At 47.8% G+C, this 26921-nt stretch overlaps 1 protein-coding gene across 4 annotated transcripts in view; it reads right to left on the reverse strand.

The window, feature by feature from the left end:
* Window positions 1-26286, reverse strand: part of LOC144692166 (interferon-induced protein 44-like) — a 48012-nt gene extending 21726 nt beyond the window's left edge. For 2 of the 4 annotated variants that reach the window (XM_078560687.1, XM_078560684.1), the window contains exons 1-5: window positions 26065-26286; window positions 14209-14712; window positions 14079-14118; window positions 9945-10140; window positions 3260-3412 (exon numbers count right to left, since the gene is read on the reverse strand). In XM_078560687.1, the coding sequence (XP_078416813.1) occupies window positions 3260-3412; window positions 9945-10140; window positions 14079-14118; window positions 14209-14704 (885 nt within the window). In that variant the 5' untranslated portion in view covers window positions 14705-14712; window positions 26065-26286. Of the gene's footprint in view, window positions 1-3259; window positions 3413-9944; window positions 10141-14078; window positions 14119-14208; window positions 14713-25874; window positions 25978-26064 lie in introns of those variants that run through there. The other 2 variants (XM_078560686.1, XM_078560685.1) reach the window with 2 other exon arrangements.
* Between the last annotated feature and the right edge of the window lie 635 nt (window positions 26287-26921).

The raw sequence follows: 26921 nt of genomic DNA on the forward strand, positions 1-26921 counted from the left end.
AGGACTGTAGCTTTAAGAATAATCCTGTGTTGTAAGATCACATGATCTTTGTAAATCAATCAGTTAGCAGCGCGGGGAACCTCTGGGAGAGAGTTTTTCTATAGTTATAGAGTTAGATGCACACATGTAGTTGCTGCTGCTGACTTGTAAATAAAGTTCAATGTTTCCATCAAGAAAAGTTGCCGGGAAAATCAACTCTATAATACAAAAACAGAATTACCTGGAAAAACTCAGCAGGTCTGGCAGCATCGGCGGAGAAGAAATCAGTTAACGTTTCGAGCCTTCATGGCCCTTCGGCAGAACTGAAGCATAGTTAGAAGAAGGGAGATATATAAACTGGTTTAAGGTGGGTGGGGTGGGGGGGGGGGGAAGAGAGACATTGAGGGTGTGGTGATTGTGGAGATGAGCAGATAATCAAAAGATGTCACAGACAAAAGGGTCAAAGAGGTGTTGAAGTTGGTGATATTTGTCTAAGAAAAGTGCTAATTAAGAATGGAAGACAGGATATTGAAAGTACAGCTCTAGTGGGGGTAGGGTGGAAAGACTAACGAGGTTTTAGTTTTAGATTTAAAAATAATGGAAATAGGTGGGGAAAGAAGAATCTATATAAATTATTGAAAAAAAAAAGGCGGAGGGGTGGGGGGGAGAAACGGGGTGGGGATGGGGGGAGGGAGTTTAAGATCTAAAGTTGTTGAATTCAATATTCAGCCCGGAAGGCTGTAAAGTGCCTAGTCGGAAGATGAGGTGCTGTTCCTCCAGTTTGCGTTGAGCTTCACTGGAACAATGCAGCAAGCCAAGGACAGACATGTGGGCAAGAGAACAGGGTGGAGTGTTAAAATGGCAAGCGACAGGGAGGTTTGGGTCTTTCTTGCGGACCCGCAAGAAAGACCCAAACCTCCCTGTCGCTTGCCATTTTAACACTCCACCCTGTTCTCTTGCCCACATGTCTTTCCTTGGCTTGCTGCATTGTTCCAGTGAAGCTCAACGCAAACTGGAGGAACAGCACCTCATCTTCCGACTAGGCACTTTACAGCCTTCCGGGCTGAATATTGAATTCAACAACTTTAGATCTTAAATTCCCTCCCCCCATCCCCACCCCGTTTCTCCCCCCCACCCTCCCGCCTTTTTTTTTTCAATAATTTATATAGATTCTTCTTTCCCCACCTATTTCCATTATTTTTAAATCTAAAACTAAAACCTCGTTAGTCTTTCCACCCCACCCCCACTAGAGCTGTACTTTCAATATCCTGTCTTCCATTCTTAATTAGCACTTTTCTTAGACAAATATCACCAACTTCAACACCTCTTTGACCCTTTTGTCTGTGACATCTTTTGATTATCTGCTCATCTCCACAATCACCACACCCTCAATGTCTCTCTTCCCCCTACCCCCTCCCCCCCCCCACCCCCCCACCCACCTTAAACCAGTTTATATATCTCCCTTCTTCTAACTATGCTTCAGTTCTGCCGAAGGGCCATGAAGGCTCGAAACGTTAACTGATTTCTTCTCCGCCGATGCTGCCAGACCTGCTGAGTTTTTCCAGGTAATTCTGTTTTTGTTTTGGATTTCCAGCATCCACAGTAGCTTTTAGCTTTTTGTTTTTAACTCTATAATACGTATGGACTCAAAACATTAACTCTGTTTCTCTCTCCACAGATGCTGCCAGATCTGCTGAGTTTATCCAGCATCCTCTGTTTCTATTTCAGATCTCCAGTCCTGAGTTTATCGCTTGTCACGTGCGCGTGATCAGTGGGCCCGGGAGCAGACAGGAAACTGTCCCCCCAACCACAATCGGCCCCCAGCCGCAATTTCATGCTGGCTTGGCCAATTAACAACCAGCCAGCATGAAGCGTGCACTGAGAAAGGCTCAGCGCTGCTGGTGGGGGTTGGAAGAGGGCGGGTATTGACGTCACCGCGGGTGCTGGGTGAGCGCTTCCAGTGAGCACCCTGAAGGCAGACAGCTGCCCCCGGGGAGCTGCGGACCCGCACAGAATAAACAAAACAACAAAAATGCTGCAAAATACGTCCGTGCATCACAGCCGAGCACCTGAAATCATACCTCATAAAAAAACCCGTCCCCAGATATGTCTTCTTATTTCCCCATGAGGATTTCACCCTGCCCTGGATCGAGGTTTGAGCCAAAAACGTAAAGGCCGCCTGGCCGATTGGACCGTCCGCCAACTGTAAAATTGGACAGGCCGCGAAAAATCGCTTTCAATGGGCTTAATCGCCTGCTTAACTGTCAGCCGGGGGCGCTTCCCACAGCCACATGCGCCTGCCAAGGGAGATAGCGTGCAAGTGCGCAATGACGTCGGGATGCTCGCCCATTGTCATCTTGCGCTAGTTTGCGGCCAGACAGGTCGGACGCGCAGCCGGACAGGTTGGGTGCACGCCTGCCACTCCCTGGGACTTGGAACTCTGGCCCCTGTGTTTAGTTTAACTTCCTTGATTGAGGAACATTGGAAAATAGGGGCAGGAGTAAGATTTAGTTGGAAGGTTAAAAATTTGGTCCGGTGGGGGGAGAAAGTTATAAGCCAAATGGATAGTTTTAAGAATATTTAGTCAAAGCTAACAGCGTGAGTATATGCTACTCTCCAACAGGTCAAAAATAAGGAGATTATTTATGCTACGAAGTTATGAGCGAAGCGATTAATTTAAACAGGAATCTCAGTTGGAAAAAACTAGGTGGTTCAGAGTATGAGTTAATAAATATCACTTACGGCTGCTTCACAAGCTAATTTGTCAGGGCACCCATTAGATTTTAAACTTAAAGGAGCAATTGAGTAGGCTCACTGGCTTGTGATCCTCCATGTCCAGCTGGTCCCAGATAAAGAACCAGGTAAACCTACCTCGATGTCTCACTCCTGCAATCATTCTCCCCGGCTTGAAACTCGCTGATTGAACTTACACAGGCTGAACCCATGATACTATCCGGGAAGGGATACTGGGGAGGTGCTTATCCTGATCAATGCATAAGGACTGGAAAATCACCTAGAAAGTTCCTGTAAATCCAGCTGTAGTGATTGTATCTCTGTCTGCACCGACATTCAGAACATGAACAAGCAGTTAACAAGCCCTTAACAACAGTATAGGCAGTAAAGTGAGGGCATCAAGCCCACCTTTCTCTCATACCTTTCAGGGTAACTGATCATAGAGCAGTAACACAGAGATAAGACTGTTTGAATGTTTAGCAAGGGGGATAATACATGAGAGAGAGAGAGAAAAGCAGAAGAAATATGATTTTGTTAATAACATTACCCGATACTTGTTAGGGACATGGCCTTTGATGATGCTGATAAGATCATCACTATGCATCCCCGATTCTGTGTCTTCTGCAAGTCCCATTGTATCACAAAGAATAAGAGGAGCAGATGTGTCACCCTTTCCTCCTCGGAAGGTATACGTTGAGTACTGCAATTAAACAAATACACCAGGGTGTTTTCAGTGCAGAATGAAATCACTTTCAATGCTAAAATCGCTTTAAAACATACAAAGAGAATCTGTCAACACAGAATATGGCAAATGCTTAGACAAAAAGAGACAAGGGCTGGGATTTTCTGTGCCCGCTGGCGTCGGGCGTGTTTGACGGCATGAGCGGACAATGTGGCGAGAAGGCCAAAAATCGGTTTCACAATGTCGTGGAACCAGTTTGCGATCGCCGCCCTGCCTGCCGATGACAGGCCGCATTTCCCGCCATCAGACGTCGGGAACCTCGTTGTAATACATCTGCAGGTCATTATAAGGCCAGCCCGCCGGGATCGCTCACCCCCCCTACCCCCCCGCTGGACCGTCTGCCCACGTTGGTGTGATTGCATGTCAACGTGTTTCACAACAGCATATAAAAAGCGTGCACTTTGAGGTGAACTCGGAGGTGAGTGCAGAGTAACACGGATCACCTGTTGGACTTCAAACCTGAGGTGCGTTGGGGGGTGGGTGGGTGCCAAGGGCTGACCTGCGGTTGAAGGTGCCGCACAAGCAGGTGCAGGGTGAGGGGTTTCATGAGGGAAGCAACCACGCATTAGGGAAACCTTGTATAAAGTGACCATTCCTCTGCAACTGAGGCAGTTCAGGCACAGCTACCTTGACATGATTGGAGTCGGGCCTCTAGCTTATCTGCCCACTCAAGCAAAGCAGGGGCATCAAAGTGCCACCGAGTGCTGCAGAGCTTTTCACGCCTCGGACACAGACTGCAAACTAATGAGCATTTTAGTGGACTGCAGAACAGTTGGAGGACTGGGCACGTTGTATAATCTCCTTGCTAAACCTAGCCATGGAGCAGTCACTGGTGGAGGTGCTCACAACCCCTTGCAATGTCAGCATCCCAATTTGGACAAATCTCCCCCCGGTTCAAGTTAACCCACCTTGCAGCGTGGGTTAGGAGAATGCCTGAGCCTGAGCTGAGAGCACAGCATGCAGTCCAATGGCCAAAGCTGCCACCAATCGGTCAGATGGAATGGGACGGAGGTGGGTGGGGTTTTGGGCAGCCATGCAGTGCACTACACTCTGGCCATCCAAGTGGTGGCCAGCGGTCTCCAGGATGTGTCAAGGGTCTTGAAGACTTAACCAAGAGAAGTTCTTATAGCACCCAAGCTAACCCACACGTCCCTCTCTTCCATCCTGCAGGAGGAGTACATCAGGATCATAAAGCCTGGTGAACTAGCTTTTTTTTAATTCATTTACAGGATGTGGGCTTCGCTGGCTGGACCAACATTTATCGCCCATCCCTAGTTGCTCTTGAGAAGGTGGTGGTGAGCTGTCTTCTTGAACTGTTGCAGTCCATGTGGTGTAGGTACACCCACGGAGTTGTTAGGGAGGGAGTTCCAGGATTTTGACCCAGCGACAGTGAAGGAATGGTGATATATTTCCAAATCAGGATGGTGAGTGACTTGGAGGGAAACTTCCAGATGGTGGTGTTCCCAACTATCTGCTGCCCTTGTCCTTCTAGATGGTAGTGGTCGTGGGTTTGGAAGGTGCTGTCAAAGGAGCTTTGGTGAATTCCTGTAGTGTATCTTGTAGATGGTACACACTGCTGCTACTGTGTGTCGGTGGTGGAGGGAGGGAATGTTTGTGCATGTGGTGCCAATCAAGAGGGTTGCTTTGTCCTGGATGGTGTCAAGCTTCTTGAGTGTTTTGGGAGCAGCACTCATCCAGGCAAGTGGAGGGTATTCCATCACACTACTGACTTGTGCCTTGTAGATGGTGGACAGGCTTTGGGAAGTCAAGGGATGAGTTACTTATCACAGGATTCCTAGCATCTGACCTGCTCTTGTAGCCACAGTATTTATATGGTTAGTCCAATTCAGTTCCTGGTCAATGGTAACTCCCAGGATGTTGATAGTGGGGGATTCAGTGATGGTAATGCCATTGAGCATCAAGGGGTGATGGTTAGATTCTCTCTTGTTGGAGATAGTCATTGCCTAGCACTTGTGTGATGCCAATATCACTTGCCACTTGTCAGTTCAAGCCTGGATATTGTCCAGGTCTTGCTGCATTTGGACATGGACTGCTTCTGTATCTGAGGAGTCACAAATGGTGCTGAACATTGTGCAATCATCAGCTAACATTCCCACTTCTGACTTTATGATGGAAGGAAGGTCATTGATGAAGCAGCTGAAGATGGTTGGGCCGCGGACACTACCCTGAGGAACTCCCACAGTGATGTCCTGAAGCTGAGATGACTGATCACCAACAACCACAACCATCTTCCTTTGTATTAGGAATGACTCCAACCAGCGGAGAGTTTTCCCCCTGACTCCCATTGACTCGAGTTTTGCTAGGGCTCCTTGTTGCAACATTCGGTCAAATGCGACCTTGATGTCAAGGGCAGTCACTCTCGCCTCACCTCGGGAGTTCAGCTCTTTGTCCATGTTTGAATGAAGGCTTTAATGAGGTCAGGAGCTGAGTGGCAGTGCCAGAACCCAAACTGGGCATCAGTGAGTAGGTTATTGCTAAGCAAATGCTGCTTGATAGCACTGCTGATGACCCCCTTCCATTACCTTACTGATGATCGAAGGGGCGGCTGGGGCTCCCACACACGCTGGTGAAGAGCCACCACGAGCTGTCGCTGGTCGGCACCTAGCTAGAACCAGTGTCTACAGACGCCGCCTTCAGTCCTGTAGGTGACCAAGAACCAGTGCCCTCAAAGACTGCACATGTCTAGGGAACTTGTCTTTTGAAAATAACGTTGAGGTTTGAAACTGTCAGCAATCAAGATGGATAGACTCACTGCCAGAGCCAGCAGAACAGCTCCAAAGGGTTTTGCGATCCAACTATTCCACATTGCAAGCCTGCTTTAAGCGCTCTCAAAGGGTGGTGACAGCTGGTTAACTGAAGTGTTCTGTTTCTGACAGTGGTGCTCTAGTTTATTCCAAAAAAACAAATTTCTTCAAGAGTAAACTGTCTCTATTTTATCGGAATCGACATTTTAAGAGACATGGAAGGGGAAAGCTTCAATAAATCTGCATATTGACTTCAGCATTCTGACTCTTGCCTTAGTTACGCTCTGTCACCTGCCATTTCTGAACTGTGTCCAGACATTTCATAGACTGTTATCTCATGGCCAGCACTCTATAACTTCTCCTTTTACCCCAATTGCATTCTATTTCTTTCAATTACTCATTTCAACAGATCTATTAAGATGAAGCCTGGGCACATTTGGAGGTGGCTGCACCACTCCAGCTTGCCAAGGTTACACATTTCAACCCTCATCGGCAGCCATTCAGCACAGTCCATCGCTCACACACCTCAACTGTTAAGTGAACACTGCCAACTACCACCTAAGCAAAACCAAATTCTTCAGTTGGCATCTCCTGGGTCACTAGGTTCTCCGTGAAAATTTCAAGAACAATCAGACCACTTTTCTTCTGAAGGCTGGTCCTGCTTTACAAGCACTTCACAGAGTGGTCTCACAGGTGTAAACGTATCATCATTTAGAGGGAGAACAGGAACAGAGAAGGTAACAATCAGTGGACTATTTTTCTTGTTTCCTTGAGGAAGTGCCCCTTCTGCTTCCAGGTCACTAGAAACCTGAAAACTGAACTATATTCTGACATTTTATATACTGCATTTGTTGGGCAGATGGTAGTGTAGAGGTAATGTCACTAGGTTGGTAATCCAGAGGTCCAGGCTAGTTCCCAGAGCACAGGGTTTCAAATCCCAGGATGGTAGTGGGTGGAGTTTGGATTTGAAAGCTAATTTTGGTAATGGTGACCATGAAACTATCATCAACTGTTGTAAAAGCCCATCTTGTTAATGCCTCCTAGGAATGGAAATCTGTCATCCTTACCAAGTCTGGCCTACATGTGTACTCCAGCGATGTGGTTGACCCTAGAATGGCCTTGTTCACACAAAAACCTCTACGGAAAAGTCAAAAGGATGAAAACAGAACTGACCAACTGGTGACAAGGGCACACCCAGCCTGTCGACCCTTCAACATCCACTGGAGAAGAGACTCTGATATATCTGAACCCTGATACATCATTAGTCAATTTAATGGTCTCTTACCTTTTAAGGACAGTGACCTACGATCAATCGTTTTAGTGAAAATATACTGAAATAATCATTGCATTATGACAGCTGAAGTTAGCAAGAGCTTTTAAACTTACTCGTCAAAAGGTTCTTGTAAAGTGGCTTGCACCAGCTGTTTTTCATGGCATTACAAATCTTTTCAGTGATCTCAAGAGAGTATCATCGGAAAACCGGTAGTAGGAAGTGATCAAAGATGGTTTTTACCTGTGATAGGCACAATGGGAGCTGTGAAGCCATGTGAGATAGTGAAGCCAAGTGGGTGGCCCAAATATGGGTAGGGGAGTTAATATGAAAGTAGAGACAGAGCAAGGATGGCAGGGCAGTGAACTCAAGAAGAGAGAGAGATTATGGGCAGGAATTTCAGCTCGGCGTGCAAGAGCGTGAAATAGCGCGCGCACTCGTGCAATATTTTGGCCGGCGGGCAGGCACGACAGTTGGCAGGACGCCAGCCGGCAATTAAGAGTCCTATTAAGGCCCTCAATCAAATGATTATCAGCTATTTTTCGCTGCCCGTCCAAACCTTAATGGCTGGCAGGCAGGCGAATCGGCCAGATAGCCTTTGGATTTTTTCATGAAACCCCATCCACGGGCGGGATGAGGTTTCCAGCAGTAATTTTCCAAAAAAAATTTTACATGCCGTTTTTAATATGACCCTGTTCACGTGACTGGGTCACGCGTGGGGACACGTTCCTCTCATTTTTAAATTCTTTATTTTTCTTTCCATAATTCGTCAGCTCCCTGAGGCAGCTCAGCGCCTTTCCCCGCGCAGGCGCAGACTTTGGCACTCGCACTCCTCCCACACCCCGCGGCAGCGCTGAGCTCCTCGGCGGGCCTTTCGTGCTGGCTGGCCGTTAATTGGCCTGCCAGCCAGCCAGCCAGCGTGAAATCGCAGTCGGGGCCCGATCGCGGGCAGCGGACGGTTTCCTGGCCGCCCGACGACAGGAAAATCCTGGCCCATGAGTTGAGACAGAGTTTGAAATCATTGTATCCCGTCAATATACAGGGGAGGTGGTGGCATTGTGGTAACGTCGCTGGACTAATGACCCAGAGTCCTCAGGCTAATGCTCTGGGGACATGGGTTTGAATCCCACCATGATAGCTGGTGGAATTTGAACTCAGTTAATAAATCTGGAAAATAAAGCTCGCCATAGTGACCCTCAAACTATCATCAATTACCACAAAAACCCATCTGGTTCACCAATGTCCTTAAGGGAAGGGAATCTGCCGTCCTTACCTGATCTAGCCGACATGTGACTCTAGACCTACGGCAAAGTGGTTGGACCTTAACTGCCCTCTGAAATGGCCTAGCAAGGGTAATTATGGATGGGCAACAAATGCTGGCCTTACCAGTGATGCCCACGTCCCATGAAAGAATTTTTAAAAATGGCTGCAATATACTTTCTTCAATGAGCAACCAAAACTCTACACAGCGTTTTCAGTAATTCCCAGTCTATATAATACAACCTAAACTATCTTTAAAAAGCTCTAAATTGCCTTTAAAAAAGCACAACTAAATACGGCATCCAGTTCTGTTCACCACACACTTTAGGAAAGATGTGAAGGTCGTTGAGAGGGTGCAGAGGAGAATTACCAGGTTGGCTTCCAGGGATGAGGGATTTTATCTACAAGATTAGAAGAAGCAGGAATTGCTCTCCTTGGAGCTCAGGAGGTTGAGAGGACATTTGATAGAGGTGTGCTAGATTATGACAGGTTTAGATAAGGCGGACAGTGAAAAACTGTTTCCATTAACTGGTAGTAACAGGACAAGGAGACACAGATTTAAGGTTTTGGGCAAGAGATACAGGCAGGATGTGAGGAAAAACAATTTTAAGCAACGAGTGGTAATGGCCTGGAATGTGTTGCCTACAAGGGTGGAGGAAGCAGAGACAATCAATCATTTCAGAAGGAAATTGGTTGGGCACCTGAGGGAAATAAACAAACTTACAGGGCCACAGGGACAGAGCAGAGGAATGCAGTCGAGTGTCAGCAGGGAGTCGATGGACCGAATAGCCTCCTTCTGTTAGTAATGTCTCTGGGCCAAACTATCCAGTCCCCAGATCACTGAAGACTGGGCGTACAAATGAAGATGCACATCATGACTATATGGAAATTCTGACTTGCGGAGCTACCTTGGAATTGCCCAGGAGTTTAAACTTTTGATGGACAATTCCTCTGCTGCCTGACAACCTCTGCGAATGTCTGCAACTTTGAGCTAGAATCGGAGACCATGGGGAGTGTTGGTGGGTTTTCCATGTTGGATTGAGACCCCCTCCGCAATGTTCACTATCGGTGTTGATACATAATGAGCAGTGTATCAAAGGACGTCTGAGTCTACTCCACAATATCTCAGCAAGGGATGGAAGGGAGCAAAATACATTGACAAGAGAAAACATTCTGGCTGCATTTCTGGATTTACCATTGTAGTTGTGCTTGTCGGTCCGCTTCCAATCACAACCCGATTGGTGACATGTCCACGGAAATTCGAATTGACAGAGTTGATGAAGCTAGACTTTCCTCCTCCAACTGGTCCAACTAGCAAAACCCGTACCTTAGTAGCAGAGCTGTCATATGGCTTATAGCCGCTGACGAACTCAAGCAGTTCTTGTCTTCTCCTGAAAGCAAGGATATTTATATGAAAGAAGTCACTAATGGATCTGCCTTAGCATTGCTCACAGGAAGCTGAATGATACTCTGGTTGATAAGAATAGCGTTATTTCAATGGGGCTGATTTTAACTACTGGCTAAGAACAGAGCAACAACGGGCAAGGGATCTGAGTCACTCTGTGGCCAGCATCTTGTTTACATTCCACCGGTGAACTGCAACTATCAAGCAGGCACACAACTGGTTCTGGGAGGGTAGAGCATTAGCTGACTCCATCACACTGCCCTCTTTGCTTTAAAACTCTTATGATTCTATAGAAATAAAACATAGGACAGGGTTTTTAGGATGGCAGGATTTCCCTTCCTGTACTCCGAAGAGGAACACATCCCCGCCAACACTGCCTGCCCCTCAGCGATTTCATGCTCCAACGAGCACCCCTCCCTCAGGAGGAAGTCCCGCCTCAGAGAGCTGCCGGTCAATGTGATTGGTCGGCAGCTCTCTAGTCTATGCAGTGGTTCGGGCTGGGACTGCTAGCAACCCCCGGTGTCTAAGTCCAGGGATTCCAGGAACAGGTAAGTTTTGGGCGTCTCAGAGTGGGGAGGCCTGGGGGGAGTTGACAGAGGGGGATTGTGGTGACGACGGAGAGGCTGGGGGCCAAGGGAGGTCCTGAGTTACCGGACCGTATGGGTGGAGGCGCCCGATGTTATAAGGAGGTGACCCCCTGCCCTCTCGCCCCCCCCCATCCTGTCCGAGGCCCGAACCTGATTCCTTTTCCGGCTTCCCCTATACCCCATAACCCTTCCCAGCCAGCCTGAAAATTGAGGCTGGCAGTAAACGGCCCCAACGCGTTCAATACTTGGCCACATAAGGGCCTCAATAGGGGCAAGGGCGGGCGGTCCGGCCAAGGCCTCGCCTGCCCCAGCGTAAAATAACAGGGAGGTCGAGGGGTGCAGGAACTCAACCGAGGCCTGAATTTTATGCTCACCAACCTCCCACCCACAAGCCCGGCGGTGGGGGTGCATAAAATTCTGCCCATAATCATCACTAAAAAAGGCAGCTGAGACAAGAAAATGTAAAAGAGCAAATCCATCCAAAAGAAAATCAAAAGAGAAAACTAATACAGCCAGTCAAAAAAGGCACTCAGTTTTAATCTTCAGCAAGCCGTACAAGATTGGACCCGTGCTCACTAGAGGTACTGATTCACACCGCGTGCATTACTTGGGCCTGGAAATATCAGAGGTACTTTCTGGTTGGGATTAAGAGGAGTGGGTGGTGAACATCAAAATTCAGGGCTGACATAATCAGAGATGTTGAGAGAACGGAGCCAAGTTAATGAAAATGGAAATGGGAAAAGATAGACAGAAAGAAGCCAAATAGATGGATTAAACGAAAGCATGTAAGAAAGGAAAGGTAAAGAGAAAAAAGTTGTTCTTTTCATTATTTCTTGGCAAATGATAGTATTTTTTGTTAAACTTGTGTTGGGAGGTATTTTTGCTTCTATGTCACTCTGGTAATACCAGTCACATAGGTTTTAGTTGTGATTACAATAAAAACAAATGTGCAACCCAACCTGTTAAATTTCAGGTATTGTCGATAATTATTGAGTCAATACTTCTGAACTCCAGGGTGAGTATATTTGGGAGGGTAGCCCAAAGATGTGCTGGGGAACCGCCCCCCTTCCCCTCACCCCGGAGGTTCCCAGGTAAGGATTGCATGGCAATTGCTTGGGAAGTGCAAACTTCCGATGGGCAACTTCCCTGCACGGGAAACCATCCAAAAATGAGATTTAAATCGTAAACTTTGGATTGTTCCGACTGTATTGCAGCAAGAGCTACCCAGCAAAAGATAGAAACATTAAAACCGCTTCTAGCTTCTGGGTAAATATTGTACTTACCCCACCGACGACCACCGACTAGACACCACCACCACCCACCCCAACTCCCCCACGGACTCCCCGCAGCCCCCTGCTATCCACCTCCAAGCTACCCCCCCCCACTCCACCGACTACCCCCCCAACCTGCGAATACTCTCCCACCTGCCAGGCCTAACTCCCCCCACTCAACCCCCGACTCTCCGCCCAACCCCCGACTCTCCGCCCGACCCCCCCACTCCCAAGCTCGACTCCCGAACCCAGCCTCCCGACCCAATTTCCCCCACACCCCCACTAAGGACCACCCTCACCCTACCACTTGTCAAAGGCCTAGAGGGACAAGGGAAGCGGACACATCAGAACACCACCACCTGGAAGTTTCCCTCCAAGCTACACACCATCCTGACTTGGGACTATATCGGCATTCCTTCACTGTTGCTGGGTCAAAATCCTGGAACTCCCTTCCTAATAGCACTGTGGGTTTGCCATGAAGCTATTAATGTATATAATGTTGAATTTTTTTTTAAATAGAGATTAAGTGGGTGTGTCTGTGTGTGTCTTAATTGGATTAAAACCAGCTAGTCTGGGTGCTTTGATGTGTACTAGTTTTGAGATGTAAGAGAGGCAGAGTGCATTTGCATTTTGTTGAATAGAGTATTCAAGAAGGGGAGTGAAATTTGGCACCTAGCTAGCAGAGACCAAGCAACGTTTATATTACTAATAAAATTGGTACTATGAAAGGGGTTTTATTGTTAGAAGAGGCTGGTGACTCAATGAGAATTTACATTCAATGAGCTGTGCTGGGTATAACCGATAGCAGTTTTGTGTGTGCAGGGCAGAGGCAATGTAAGATCAAAGCCTGTAACCTTACCATTGCGTTTGCAAAGGAGCCAAAGTGAAAGGAACCTCATTTTGAATTTGTAAGGCGTATGTGCTTTGCCTGGTATCTGCTTAAAGTTTATGGGTTGCTGTTGCTTTAGTGGAGATTAGTTTGGGCATTTGTCAAAAGTTACGGTAGTAATAATTTGTAGGCATGTGTATATATCAAACGTGTAAATTAACAAATGTCTCATGTGGTTTGATATAAAATCCTCTCGAGAACTGGTGGTCTGATTCCTGAATTTAGAGCTGCATCTCAAACATACCACTTAAAAATGTAGGTTATGACAGTTGTTTAAAGTTTCCCTCTGGGATTTTTAAATAACTCAGCTTTACCAACTACTGTGTTATAACAGTGTACCTACACCGCATGGACTACAGCGGTTCAAGAAGGCAGCTCACCATCACTTTCTCGAGGGCAGCTAGGGATGGGCAATAAATGCTGGCCCAGCCAGCAAAGCCCACATCCCTGAAATGAATTTAAGAAAACCTTTACACTTGGCTGGACCTTTAATCTTACCTGCTTAATGGAAGCTAGTGCCATAAAAAAGTGGGTGTGACTTATTTACCTGTGATTGACCTGGCCTCGACTGCAGGCCCCGGGAGCACGCTGCACTGCATAGATTTCACCCATCCTGAGTGGGAAGGTCAGGCAGGATAGATCGTCTGGATTTCTAGGTAAATAATTTTGAGCGGACTGGCAATCCAACTCAATTGCCACTCCATCATAGCTTAAGGCCCATTGTATTCTGGGAAACTGTGCACATGTGTCATTTTACAATTTAATGGAAAAGTTGTTTTTTCAAGTGGGGAGGGAGTGTCGTACATTGTAAGAGCTGCTGTCTCTGCTGCCCTCTCTGCTGGAGCGGTGTAAATAAAGTGCCTTCAACATGGCTGCTTACAACTGAGTCCACATGCATGAGTATTTTTTTAGTGCAGTACACAACATGGACCTTCTTGAGAGGAAAGGAGAAAACCAGTGAAGATAAATCGGATAATGAGCAGCTTCAACTTAAATATCACATTCATCACAGCTACATCAAAATAGATTCTGAGCCCAAGCAACAGAAATGGAAACTAAAGGATGAATAGTTAAATTATTAAAATACCCAATGAGGGGTTTTCATTTATATTATCTCATTTTTTTAACTTACTTTTGCACCTATTCATTAATCAGAAATGCCCATTAAGAAACTTACTTTGTCGTCCAAGTTACATTTCTCCAGGGAGCTCTTAGCTCTGGAAAACACGGATAAATAGAAATCAGAGTTAGTGTCAGAAACGTAACTGCACCTCAGCCATTCCTGGAAAAAATGAAGGAGTCCTCACCTTGCACGCGGTAAACTTCACATTCCACAGCATCTACATCGCAGCCAGAGAGGTCACCTTCATATAAATTGTAGGACAATGGATGTTTCAATTGGAGTACAACAGCTTTGCCTTTGAACAGAAAATGAAGTATTCCTCCGAAATTGGGACCATAGGAAAGATGATTACGAATAGCAACAGCACCTTGGTTTACGGCAAACTTCTTTGGCGTTCCTCCTGCCTTTTTGGCACTTAGTCGAAAGAGAAAAGCCTTGTTATCCTTCACTTCACATCCATAAGTATCAAAATCTTCACTTGTGTAACCTCCAAAAATGTAACCCGCTTTGTTGTACCCGACAGTTAATGTGGGTCCTTGGCTATCACATTTAGCATGGAAAACATCAGCTCCAAAACCTTGAACACTTGCTTTGTAAAGTAAATGTAAGTTTACTTTCCCAAGAAGTTGAGACAATTCTTTCCGATTTGCTGCGGTGAGCCAAGGCTTTACATCAGGCATGCTGAAACCTAGAAAACATTTGATTAAAATATATTTTATTCAATGCGATGGCTTGAATTTAGTTTGCCCAAAAAAAAACACCTCGTGGAAATAATCCATCGGGTTCTGTAAGGGGCTCTCTGTGGTGTTAACGTTGGCTCAGTTGTAGCACTCAGGCCTCTCGGTCAGAAGGCGGTAGATTCAAGATCTACTAGAGAAACATTATCACATAACCCAGTCCAGCAGTTCAGTGCAGTACTGAGGGGGAGCTGCACTACTGGAGCTGCTACCTTCTGGCTGAGACGTTAGGGCCCCGTCTGCCCTACATGATCCCATGGCATTATTTTGAAGAAGTTCCTTCACTGTCGCTGGGTCAAAATCCTGGAATTCCCTCCCTAACAGCACTGTGGGTGTACCTACACCACATGGGCTGCAGCGGTTCAAGAAGGCAGCTCAGCACCCCCTTCTCAAGGGGCAACTGGGGATGGGCAATAAATGCTGGCCCGGCCAGTGACGCCCACATCCCGTGAATGAATTTTTAAAAAGTGCAGGGGTATTCTCCCCGGTTTCCTGGCCAATGTTCATGCGTCAAATTTTATGATGCATTTCCTACATTACAATAGTGACAACACTTCAAAAAAAAGTACTTAATTTGCTGAAACTTGAATGACCTTTTTAAGCGAAATGGCCACAGGTTTGCACTAAATGCGGTAGAGGGCAGGAGAAAGAATGTTTTACCCGCCGGCCGCAATGGTCGGTTTTTCACGCCATATCATCCCAATCCTGCCTCAATAATCAAGCTTCCTGGGGAACATGCTGGGTCACTCACTGGCAGTTGGCTTCCAATTCACCTGCCTCAAGGTCACCTCGTTGCTTCCTCACGCTGGGCGCCATACTTAAAGTGCAACTGCACACACACCTCTCAGTGCTTCCGGTAACACAGAAGACAAGGCCCGAAAGGCAAGGAGGCTGCAGCCCCCCCCCGCTTTCACGTCACTGGAATGCCTTTTGGACTCAGTGGAGTACTGCCGCAGAGTCCCCTAACCCCCCCTGCTCTGGGCAAAGGCCAGCAAGCAAGGTCACCAATCCAGCATGAGAGGCGATGGCAGCAGTGGTCAGTGTCAGCGCCCTGCAAAAGTGGACAGCCAACTGGTGAAGGAAGAATGGTCTCTTCCGTTCCACCAGGGTAAGTCACTCTTCTCATCACTCTCAACTCACACACTCATAACTCCATCACACATTCACAGGGATCTCACACCTCAAGGGACAACACCACTAACTCTCACACACACCCTCACATCTCCATCAGGCTCATATCCTCTGGAGCTCGTGTCCTCATCCTGTCCATGGCTCCGCCCACCACACAAACATTCCACACAGTGCCATGTGTCCTGCTCACACTCTCTCCATCTGTTTTCATGCAGGAGAAGCTGACTGACAACAGCAGGGAGAGGTCCCAGACCAGGGGTGGAGTGCCCCACATTAGGTCCCTCACTCACTTTGAAGAGCGTGTCATCGCACTGAATGGTGAGGGCGTGGGCTGTGCCTGCGGTGATACTGAGGTCAGCGGCGAACACTCACGTGAGGATCCTGCACCTCTCTCAACACAACTGTAAGTGGTCTCTCCATCTCCTGTATTTGACTCTGCTGCCAAGCACTAATTAGCTCTAAAAGAAACAAAAATTGCTGGAAAAACTCAGCAGGCCTGACAGCATCTGTGGAGAGAAAGACAGAGTTAACATTTCAAGTCCATATGACTCTGAAGAAGAGTCATACCATTGACTCTTCCATTGAAGGACTAGGAATAAGCAGCCTGAAAGTCCCATCACAGCGCTTACCCACACCCTCCACCAGCGCAGAGACACACACCTCGGTGGGACCTAGATCTAGAGCAGGCTCGGGTTCACAACCTGGTGGTTACCGCATGGACACGTGTCCACAGCAGGGGGAGGCAGGTTCAGTCAAGCTCCCCGGTACTCAGAGGACAGCCGGGGGAGAGGCATCTGTGAGCACTGAGTCAGATGACGAGCCTCTGGGTTCAGCCTTCAAACTCATTGTGGAGAGTCAGAAGGCAGGGGAACATCACACAGAGCTGTTGGAAGCCCCTTATAGAATGGCCTGCAAATAGGAGTGTGTCCACCTGCTCTGTGATGAAGTGGTGCTCACATGTACATGCATGGAGGTCTCCGTGGGAAGGATGGTGCGGTGAAGTGAGGTATCCTGTCCCTTTAAGAGAATGCAAGTGTAATAAACATGTGACAGCACTGACGAATAAAGTGTGGGAATCTGTGAACTGTAAGTCTAGTCTGGGGGCACAGCCTCAGAGTAAAGGGAAGACCTTTTAGAACAGAGATGAGGAGAAACTTCTTTAGCCAGAGAGTGGTGAATCTGTGGAATTCATTGCCACAGAAGACTGTGGAGGCCAGGTCATTGAGTGTATTTAAGACCGAGATAGATAGGTTCTTGATTGGTAAGAAGATCAAAGGTTACGGGGAGAAGGCAGGAGAATGGGGTTGAGAAACTTATCAGCCATGATTGAATGGCGGAGCAGACTCGATGGGCCGAATGGCCTAATTTCTGCTCCTGCGTCTTATGGTCTATGGTCTTCTGGAGGTTTCTGAGTGAGCACATATGATCTGGTGCTCTGCCCTATGTCTCAATAAACCATCACTGTTTATTCTTACATCAGTCTCTCCCTATTATTGATTGCAAGCAGCAATTGAGAGAATGTAGGAAGGTGTGCAGTTAGAGCTCGGTTGGCCAATGAGCTCATTTACCCAAGACAGAAAAGTGACGACGAGGATAAAGAACAAAAGAAGATAAATTTCAAGACGGGTGAGCAAAGCATTGGAAAGAGCATCTGTGCTTATCTTGTAAAATAGGCGACAGCCGGAAATCGGAGCAGAAAGCAGTGCTGCAGTTTAAAATTTTTAAAAAACCCTGCAGAATCGCGATCGCAGGGATCCCGCCAAAACTCAAAAAGAGCATGAAACACAGCAGAGCAAAGTGAACAGCTGCAGAGACAGGGTTAAAATAAAAAAAGTAACTGCTCTTAAAGTGCCAATACATTTAAACTGGTAAATCCATGAAAAATGGCTATGGGCAGAGACAATTGTAAGAGATCCCAGAGAGAGTGAGACTCGGCGGTAAGTCAAACACCTAAATCCGTCATTACCTGGAAAGCCTATCGGAAGTGCAGTCCCCTTGCAGTCGTTCGCGATGCCGCAGTTCGGGCGTGTCGATCCATTCGACCCCTGGCCTCAGTGTGTCGAATGCCTAGCATTCATTTTTACCGCTAATGACATCGTGGGGAGGAGAGGAAGAGGGCAGTTCTTTTGTCCACATGCGGGAGCAAAACATATGGGCTAATCCGCAGCCTCCCGTCACCTAAACACCTCCCGACTCGAAGACTTTCGACGAGTTAATAAAAATTGTACAGAGCCACCTGAGACCAAAGCCCTCAGTTACTACGCAGCGTTTCAAGTTCAATTCAAGGAACAGGCTTCCAGAGGTGACAATAGCTGACTATGTGGCATTAACTGAGCATTGCAAATTCGGAACGTCCATTAGTGATATGTTGAGAGAACGGTTGATATGCGGGATTGGAGATGATACTATCCAAAGGCGTTTGCTAGCCGAACCTAGTCTAGACTTCAGTAAGGCATTAGAATTAACCACCGTGATGGTGAGTGCTGTTAGAAATTCTGAAGCTATAAAAGACACACAAAATGGCGCCGTCCATCCGGTTGGTTGGGACAATCCAGCAACAAAAGACACAAAAACTTTGAACTCCAGGGAAAGGCGGGAAACGGGCTCTAGCTCCAGGCCATTGAAAAACAACGGCACTGCAGTGAAAAACCCATGAAATGAGTGAGAGAAATACATCCAGGCCTCTAGTGAGCAAATGGCAACTCAAACAAGTCGAGTGCTTTTTTTTCTGCCACTGCTATTTGTCACATAAGGGGGCACTGCGGAGAAAGGCTAAAACAACACTATAAAGGCAGAAGGGAAAAGTCATGAAATATGCCTCATGGAAGAGCCAGAAGAAATAGAATCAGACGTCCATTCGTTATATAACCTCCAAGCAGGTAGAACCGAGCCAATCCAAGTAGCCATTACAGTTAACGGACAAGCCATTAGGACGGAAGTTAATACGGGAGCATCGATGTCCATCATTGGAGAGCGTACATTCAGATATCCAAGTAAAGGAATCGATCCTTTGAAGTCAGAAGTTTTGGACACAAAGCTGAGGACATACACAGGTGAAGAAATAAGACTGAAAGGGTTATGTCAAGTCTCGGTGATGTAGGGAGATCAATCTGAAAGGTTTGGTGGTTGGAGAGGGCCTCAGCTTAATAGGCCGCAACTAGCTCGAAAAGATTAAATTGAAATGGGCCGAAATTTTCCAAATTACAAAGAAAGGCCTACAGGAATTGTTGCACAAGTATACTTCCGTTTTCAAAGACGGGTTAGGAAGGATTCGAGGGCTACAGGCCGAGATCCATGTCGACCCAAACACAATCCCTAGGTTTATAAGAGCCAGACCAGTTCCTTACGCTCTATGGGACAAAACTGAAACCGAACCGGATAGAATGGAAAAATCGGGCATCTACAACCAGTACAATTCTCTGAGTGGGCGGCACCCATCATCGTACCTGTACTGAAGCCGGACCAAAATGTGCGTTTATGCGGTGACTATAAGCTAACTGTCAATAAGGTGGCCAAACCTGATAGACGCCCAATACCCAAGATTGAGGAATTGTATTCGAAGTTGGCAGACGGCACCACAAATTCGAAATTAGACATGAGCCATGCCTACCAGCAGGTAGAGTTGGAAAAGGAGTCTAGGGAATTCATCACCATTAATGTGCACCAAGGATTGTATCAATGCACACGTCTACCCTTTAGGGCCTCCTCGCGTCTGCTATTTTCCAAAGAACGATGGAAAACTTGCTCCAAGGATTGCTCCATGTTATCGTTTACTTGGATGACATATTGGTCACGGGACTGACCAACAATGAACACTTAGCAAATCTAGAAGAGGTGCTCAAACACTTCGCACAAGAGGGGGTGCGTTCAAAACGAGAGAAGTATCTGTTCCAAGCTGAGGAGGTAGTTTACTTGGGCCACAAGGTTGATGCGCAGGGCCTGCATCCTGTGGAAGACGAAGTCCAGGCCATTCGCAAGGCACCTGCCCCAAGAAATACCACCGAGCTCAAGGCCTTCTTCAGCATGGCAAACTACTACGGCCGATTCCTCCCAAACCTGTCGACTGTGCTGGCTCCATTGTACGGCCTGTTTAAGAAGGATCAGAAATGGAGTTGGCAAGCCCTGCACCAGGATGCCTTCCTGAAAGTGAAATGATTCTTAAGATCGTCGGCCTTGTTGGTCCACTTTGACCCCAAGAAATAATTAATTTTAACATGTGATGCGTCCCCCTATGGAATAGGGGCTGTCCTTTCACATTGGTTGGTGGATGGCTCTGAACGACCCATTGGTTATACATCTCGCACCCAGTGTCGCAGAGTGACGATATTCCCAGATTGAAAAGGACGGCTTATCTATTTTGTTTGGCATCCAGAAGTTTGATCAATATTTCCACGGTTGCCATTTCCATATTATAACTGACCACAAGCCCCTACTGGGATTATTTGGAGAAGATAAAGCGATACCACCTATCTCACCAGCTCACATCCAGAGATGGGCACTAATATTAGCCGCCCACGAATAGACTTTTGTTCACCGTTCGGGAACTCAAATCGCACAGGCTGACGCACTAAGCCACCTTCCCCTGCCAGCTAATAACAGGGAGGCTCCGATTCCCCAGGAACTAGTCTTAGTGCTAAATTTTCTGGATTCCTCCCCTGTTCAGACGAGACAAATCCCTGAGTGGACAAGCCAGGACCCATTATTGTCTAACGCCTGGGGGCAGGTCTTGAATGGATGGTCAGGTGGATCTAAATCCGAGGTGATGAAGCCCTATCCTGATCGCAGATATGAACTCTCCTGCCAAGACGGCAAATTACTCTGGGGAGCAAGGGTTATCATGTCCCCGAGGGGCCGAAGGCCAATATTAGCCGAGCTACACAACGCTCACCCAGCCATTAGCAGAATGAAGATGCTCACACGCAGCTATTTGTGGTGGCCAGGCAGTGACTTGGATATAGAAACCCTGGTCAAAAGCTGTCCTCAAAGCCAACAGGTGCAAAAGATCCCCCCCAACCCTTAGCTCCATTACACCCATGGGAATGGCCCGGGCGGCCATGGTTGCCCCACCACGTCGATTACTTGGCACCGTTCTTGGGCACAAAAATCCTCTGATTGATTGCCTGTCACTCCAAATGGATGGACGTCTATAAAGTCCGGTCATACACATCGGCTGCCACCATAGACCGTTTGCGGCAGGGTTTTGCAGTGTATGGGTTGCCGCAGCTCCTTCTGTCCAACAACGGGACCACTTTTACCAGAGGGAGGAGTTCCACAGGTTCACGACCCCTAACAGCATTACCCATATCAAAACCTCATCCTACCACCCAGCATCGAACGGCATGGCCAAGCGGGCAGTCCAAACCTTTAAATCCGGGATGGAAGGGGATTCCATCAGCACGAGATTGTCCCAGTTCTTGTTCATACACCGGACCACACCACACACGCCAACCGGCATTCCCCCTGCAGAACTACTAAAGAAGAGACATCTCCACACCCACCTGACCCTTATCTGGCCGAATTTAGGGGGTAGGGTGGAGAAAAGCCAAGAGGTGCAGAAGACCAGGCACGATGGTCATGGTCACGGATGGTGGGAGATGCAGTTCTTGCGAAGAATTTTGGAGATGGGCCCAATTGGCTGTTAGGCGAGGTGAGTGCAGTAACTGGACCCATCTCCTATAATGTATCGGTAAACGGCCGGATAATTAGACGACTCATGGAGCCGCAAAAGAACATCAGTCCCACAAGAAGAAATGCAGTCTTCATCTTGAGTTTGTGCCGCATGTAGAGGACAAGCCACACGATTTGGAAGCACTGGTGGGGCCTGTGGGACCCGAGGGGCTCGGGGAGACAAACCTGCCAATTTCCACTGAGGAACCAGTGGACAACTGTCCCCTGAGAAGGAGGTCTCGGAAACACCAGCCGAGGTTGTTGAACTGAGATGCTCCACACATCCTTGAAAGCCTCCTGAGAGACTTAACGTGTAAATAGTTATTGTGTAAATAGTTAAAATGTTTTAAGGTTGTTAGCTGTATTTTTGAGTAAAGGGTGTGGTAAAGTGAGGTGCCCTGTCCCTTTAAGATAATGCAAGTGTACTGATCATGTGATAGCACTGACGAATCGCTGTACAGTGCGGACAACTGTGAACTGTAAGTCTAGTTCTGGAGGTTTCTGGGTGAGCATGTATGATCTGGTGCTCTGCCCTATGTCACTATCAACCATCACTGTTTATTCTTACATCAGTCTCTCCCCCTTTTTCATTGCAAGCAGCAATTGATGAGAATATAGAAAGGCGTGCAGTTAGAATTCAGTTGGCCAACGAACAAATTTACCCAAGACATAAAAGATGGCAGATGCCATGGAGACCCTGGTCCAGCAGAGCGCGGAGATGCACGCAGACCTGCACTCCATCACAGTAACCATGGGTGACCTCCTGCAGTGGAAATGCGAGGGGGAAACGGACCACTTCAACGTCCCTCCAGGTGCTCCTCCCCCTCAAGGAATCAGGCCGGGGCCCTCAGGCACCCGAAGGGAGGAGAAGCAACAGCTGGACACCCCTGGGTCATCCACTCAGGAATCTCAGAGGCTGTCCACTCCTTCCGAGTCCCTTTTGCTGTGACCCCCTCAACCGCATCCTCTGTCAGCACAGAGGGAGCAGCTGGCCCACAGGAGGACAGCCAGAGCAAGCCGGGGCCCTCAAGGCCTCAGCACTCCAGAGGCTGCTCACCGAAGTCATCAGAGGCAACATGGCCACCATTGCACAGGCAGTCTCCACCCCTGCTGCGGATGTCAGGGCAGCACCTAGACGTGTTAGGCCTAGAAAAGTTAAGAAATTCTGATCATAACTGGTTGCATGGGCGAACACATTTTGTTACTTTATAATATAAATATATTCACTTTCAATCAACAATGTGTAACGGTGTCTTTCAGCTTCATGCACAGGCTTCACGAGTCCTCCCACTGCATACCCCCCCCACCCCGCTACCAGTTGTTTAGCAACATGCAGCTGGCCCACAAATGATTCTGGTGGGAGAAGTGAGTGAGTGAGTGTATGTGTATGTATGTGTGTGTGTGTGTGTGTGTGTGTGTGGTAGGGCCTCTCTGAGCCTCGTGCAAGCTCTCTCCCCTGCTCACAGATCCTTCCCCCATCACACGCATCTCAATGTTCTGGGCATTTTCAATGCTGCCTGCTGGGTCTCTCTTTCAGTTGTCCATCTGAGCTGACCTGTTTCTCCGCCCTCCCACTGACCTCACTCCCATGCAGCACCTGCTCCTGCCCAACACGAGACCCCGCTCACTTTCGGATTTAGAAGCATGGTGCTGGTAATATTGGTCTATAGCTCCCCCCAGTCACCCACGTCCTCTCCCCCATCACTGTCGAGCCCCCGGGCATCACCTCCTCACCGTTATCTACTAGTCTCAACCCTTTTCTTTCCGGGATGTCCAGGTGATCGTTCACCTTCCTTACTGGCCCAAAAATCCCAGCCCCATCCCCATTGACCACCCCAACCTCTTCCTCCCCACCCCCAGGGTCCGTGTCTGCCTCTGAGTCCCCACCAACCACCCTCGCCGTCCCTTCTACCGATACCATCATGCCCTCTCCCTCCCACCCTACCACCTCACTCTAGCCTTGGTCATTCTCACCATTCCCTCCTACCATGCCCACCCCATCCTCATTTTGCTCCTAAAGAGGCAGCCATTGGCTCCACAGAGCCCTCCCTTGCACCTTCACCTGGACATTCCCACCCCTTAGTCCCTCCTCCCCCCTTACTCCTTCCTCCCGGACTCCTTCCCCCCTCCGAACTTCTACCCCCAAAGTCCTGCCCCCCCTCCGAACTGCTTCCTCCACCTGAAGTCCTCCCCTCTCTGAACTCCTTCCCCCCTCCGAACTCCTTCCCTTACACCTTCCTCCCCCCTTACACCTACCTCCCCAGTTGCCGTATTCTCCTCCGTTACACCCTCCTCCCACCGTACTCGCTCCCCCCCGCAACCTCCCCCTCCGACACCATCATTCCCCGACTCCCAACCGACACCCCCAACACCATCGTTCCTCCCCTCCCAATCTCACCACCCCCCATCCGATACGCCTTCTTCTCCCAACCAAACCTGGGCCTTCCTCTCCCGCCCTTCTTGACGATAAGTCACGGCTTCCACACGTCACACTTGCATTCTACACCAGCGTGTTTTCCCGCCGACGTGGGCAGTGAATTTGACGTGGGGGGTGGCGGGGGGTGATTCCGGTGAGCAGGGCTTCTAATGATATGCAGATATATTGAAATGAAGTTCCTGACATGCGGCGGCAGTGGGAATCGCGGCTCGTCACTGATGCGTGGAGCGGACAATTACAAGCTGGTGGAAACTAATATTTGGCCTTCCCGTCATATTGTCTGCTCATGCCGCTGTGCCGCCCGACGCCAACAGGCACAGAAAACTCCGCCCTTAAACTCCCAAATGAATGTGCTAATTAATTATACATCAGCTAACACAAATTCCACAAACACAATCAGTTACTTATAGGCTCTCAGCATTCTCAATTGCCAGTGTTTTTAGCAAAGGCAATCCTCAATCCCAGCACTTTGCACCAACTATTCGAATTTATCTTAATATCTATACTACCGCCCCCCCCCTCCCCCACCACCCCAACCCGCCCCCCCCCGCCCCCCCACCCCCCCCGCCCCCCGACCCCACCACCACCCCCCCACCGGATTACTTTAGTAATCTCCACCTCCTGATTTTCTCATCGTATTTGAGTTTATGCGTCCTTGCTGTTATACAGCACTCTGGTCCGCAGCCAATCACTCACCTGCTGAACACAGATCACAGGTTCATCATTGTCACAGGGTGAGCTTCCTCGAGTTCTGTACCTAGCAGACCTATGAAAGCAGGTTCAGCACAAGAGCTGCACTGGTTTAAGAAAGGGGTGTATCGCCAACAGCTGGTGTAGCTTTCGGAATAGAATTTGATCCTTCCAGCATTTCCCACACCCCCAAGGACAAAGGTCTTTTTAAGCCCTCCCCCAATACTTCATCAACTGGGTTTCACCATCAGCAGCGACTGGCCTATCACTGTCAGGACCTATACAAAGTCATGTCAACATCAAAATAACTTGAACTTCAATCTAATCAATTGCTCCCCAATGCTTGGCTCAGTGCTGGACCCAGCACACAATGGGCAAAATTCAGGCAAATTTCTACTTAATTTAGTCTCCTCTTGCATAAAAAGACATAAAAGAGAGACTTGCATTCATTTAGTGCCAGGCGTCTCAAGCCAATGAAGCACATGTGAAGCTACACAGCTGTGAAGTGTAAGTCACTGTTGTAATGTCGGACACACAGCAGCTGAAAAATCGTGGAGCCAAATGCCAAAAATGGAAGGAAGATAATGAGCAGATAATCTATTAACTTTTGCATTGTTACTCGAGGGATAAATATTGGCCAGGACACCAGGGATAACTCTTCAGCTCTTCTTCAAAAAGCGCAATGGATCAGTTACAGGCTGGCCAGATGGGGCCTTGATTTAACATCTGATCTGAAAGACAGCAGCTCCAACAGTGCAGCGCTCCCTCAGTACTGCACTGGAGTGTCAGCCTTGATTTTTATGCCAACAAGCCCTGGAGTGGGACTGAAACCCAAAACCATGTGAGGCAGAGGCCGAGAGTGCCTTCAACTGACTGACATGCATCGCACTCGTTAAGTGCAACAGAGAGAAAAAAAAATCAAGGTTATTACATATATACCCTTTCAGTTCATTTCAGTACTTTACACACCACAATCAGATCCCCTTATTTCCAGAGAACATATGATCAGACGTAGGCCATTCAACATTCAAACCTCTTTGACCCTTAGGTTAGATTAACGGTGACCTGTAACGCAAATCTGTTTACCTGCCATGGGTCCAATTCCTTTAGCATCCTTACGTAAGAACTCTAGCATAAACGGGGAGTGAGTCTCATTTCTTAAACAAAAAACGATCACAGAACACTCACCCCTTAAAGCGTCCCTGTCTTTAAAAGATTGAACCTGTGGCTGCACCAATTCTCAATGCACAGGCGCACCCTGTTCTCAATGAGAGACCTGATGTGCCTGTCCCACACAATGCACAAACTCAGAAAAACCGTAACACCAACCAAAGCCGCTGATAACATGTTACCTTGACTTCAGCATACAATTACCTACCCGAGTTTTCGAACAGGCTTAGAAATCTGCAAGTGACTGTTCCGAAAACAAACTCCTGGCAGACTGAGATTCAGGATTAGTTTCAGTTTCATTTCCAGCAAAACCAAACCAAGAAATCGAAATCGCATCTTATAGAGGGATCCAGCTGCAAGTCATTTCATAATCTCGAAGAAACACTCCCTGTAAATATTAACACACGCCACACTCCCTGTGAATATTAACACACTCCACCCTCCCTGTAAATATTAACACATTCCACACTCCCTGTAAATATTAACACACTCCACACTCCCTGTAAATATTAACACATTCCACACTCCCTGTAAATATTAACACACTGCACTCTCCCTGTAAATATTAACACACTGCACCCTCCCTGTAAATATTAACACGTTCCACCCTCCCTGTAAATATTAACACGTTCCACCCTCCCTGTAAATATTAACACGTTCCACACTCCCTGTAAATATTAACACACTGCACCCTCCCTGTAAATATTAACACACTCCACCCTCCCTGTAAATATTAACACACTCCACACTCCCTGTAAATATTAACACATTCCACACTCCCTGTAAATATTAACACACTCCACCCTCCCTGTAAATATTAACACACTCCACCCTACCTGTAAATATTAACACACTGCACCCTCCCTGTAAATATTAACACACTCCACCCTCCCTGTAAATATTAACACATTCCACACTCCCTGTAAATATTAACACACTCCACACTCCCTGTAAATATTAACACACTCCACGCTCCCTGTAAATATTAACACGCTCCACACTCACCAAGACATAGCGGCAGGGTTAGGAATGTTAAGAAGGTGTAACTCTTGTGGGAGTCAACCA

This window comes from Cetorhinus maximus, chromosome 17 (genome assembly GCF_964194155.1).
Source record: "Cetorhinus maximus chromosome 17, sCetMax3.hap1.1, whole genome shotgun sequence".
Lineage (NCBI taxonomy): Eukaryota > Metazoa > Chordata > Chondrichthyes > Lamniformes > Cetorhinidae > Cetorhinus > Cetorhinus maximus.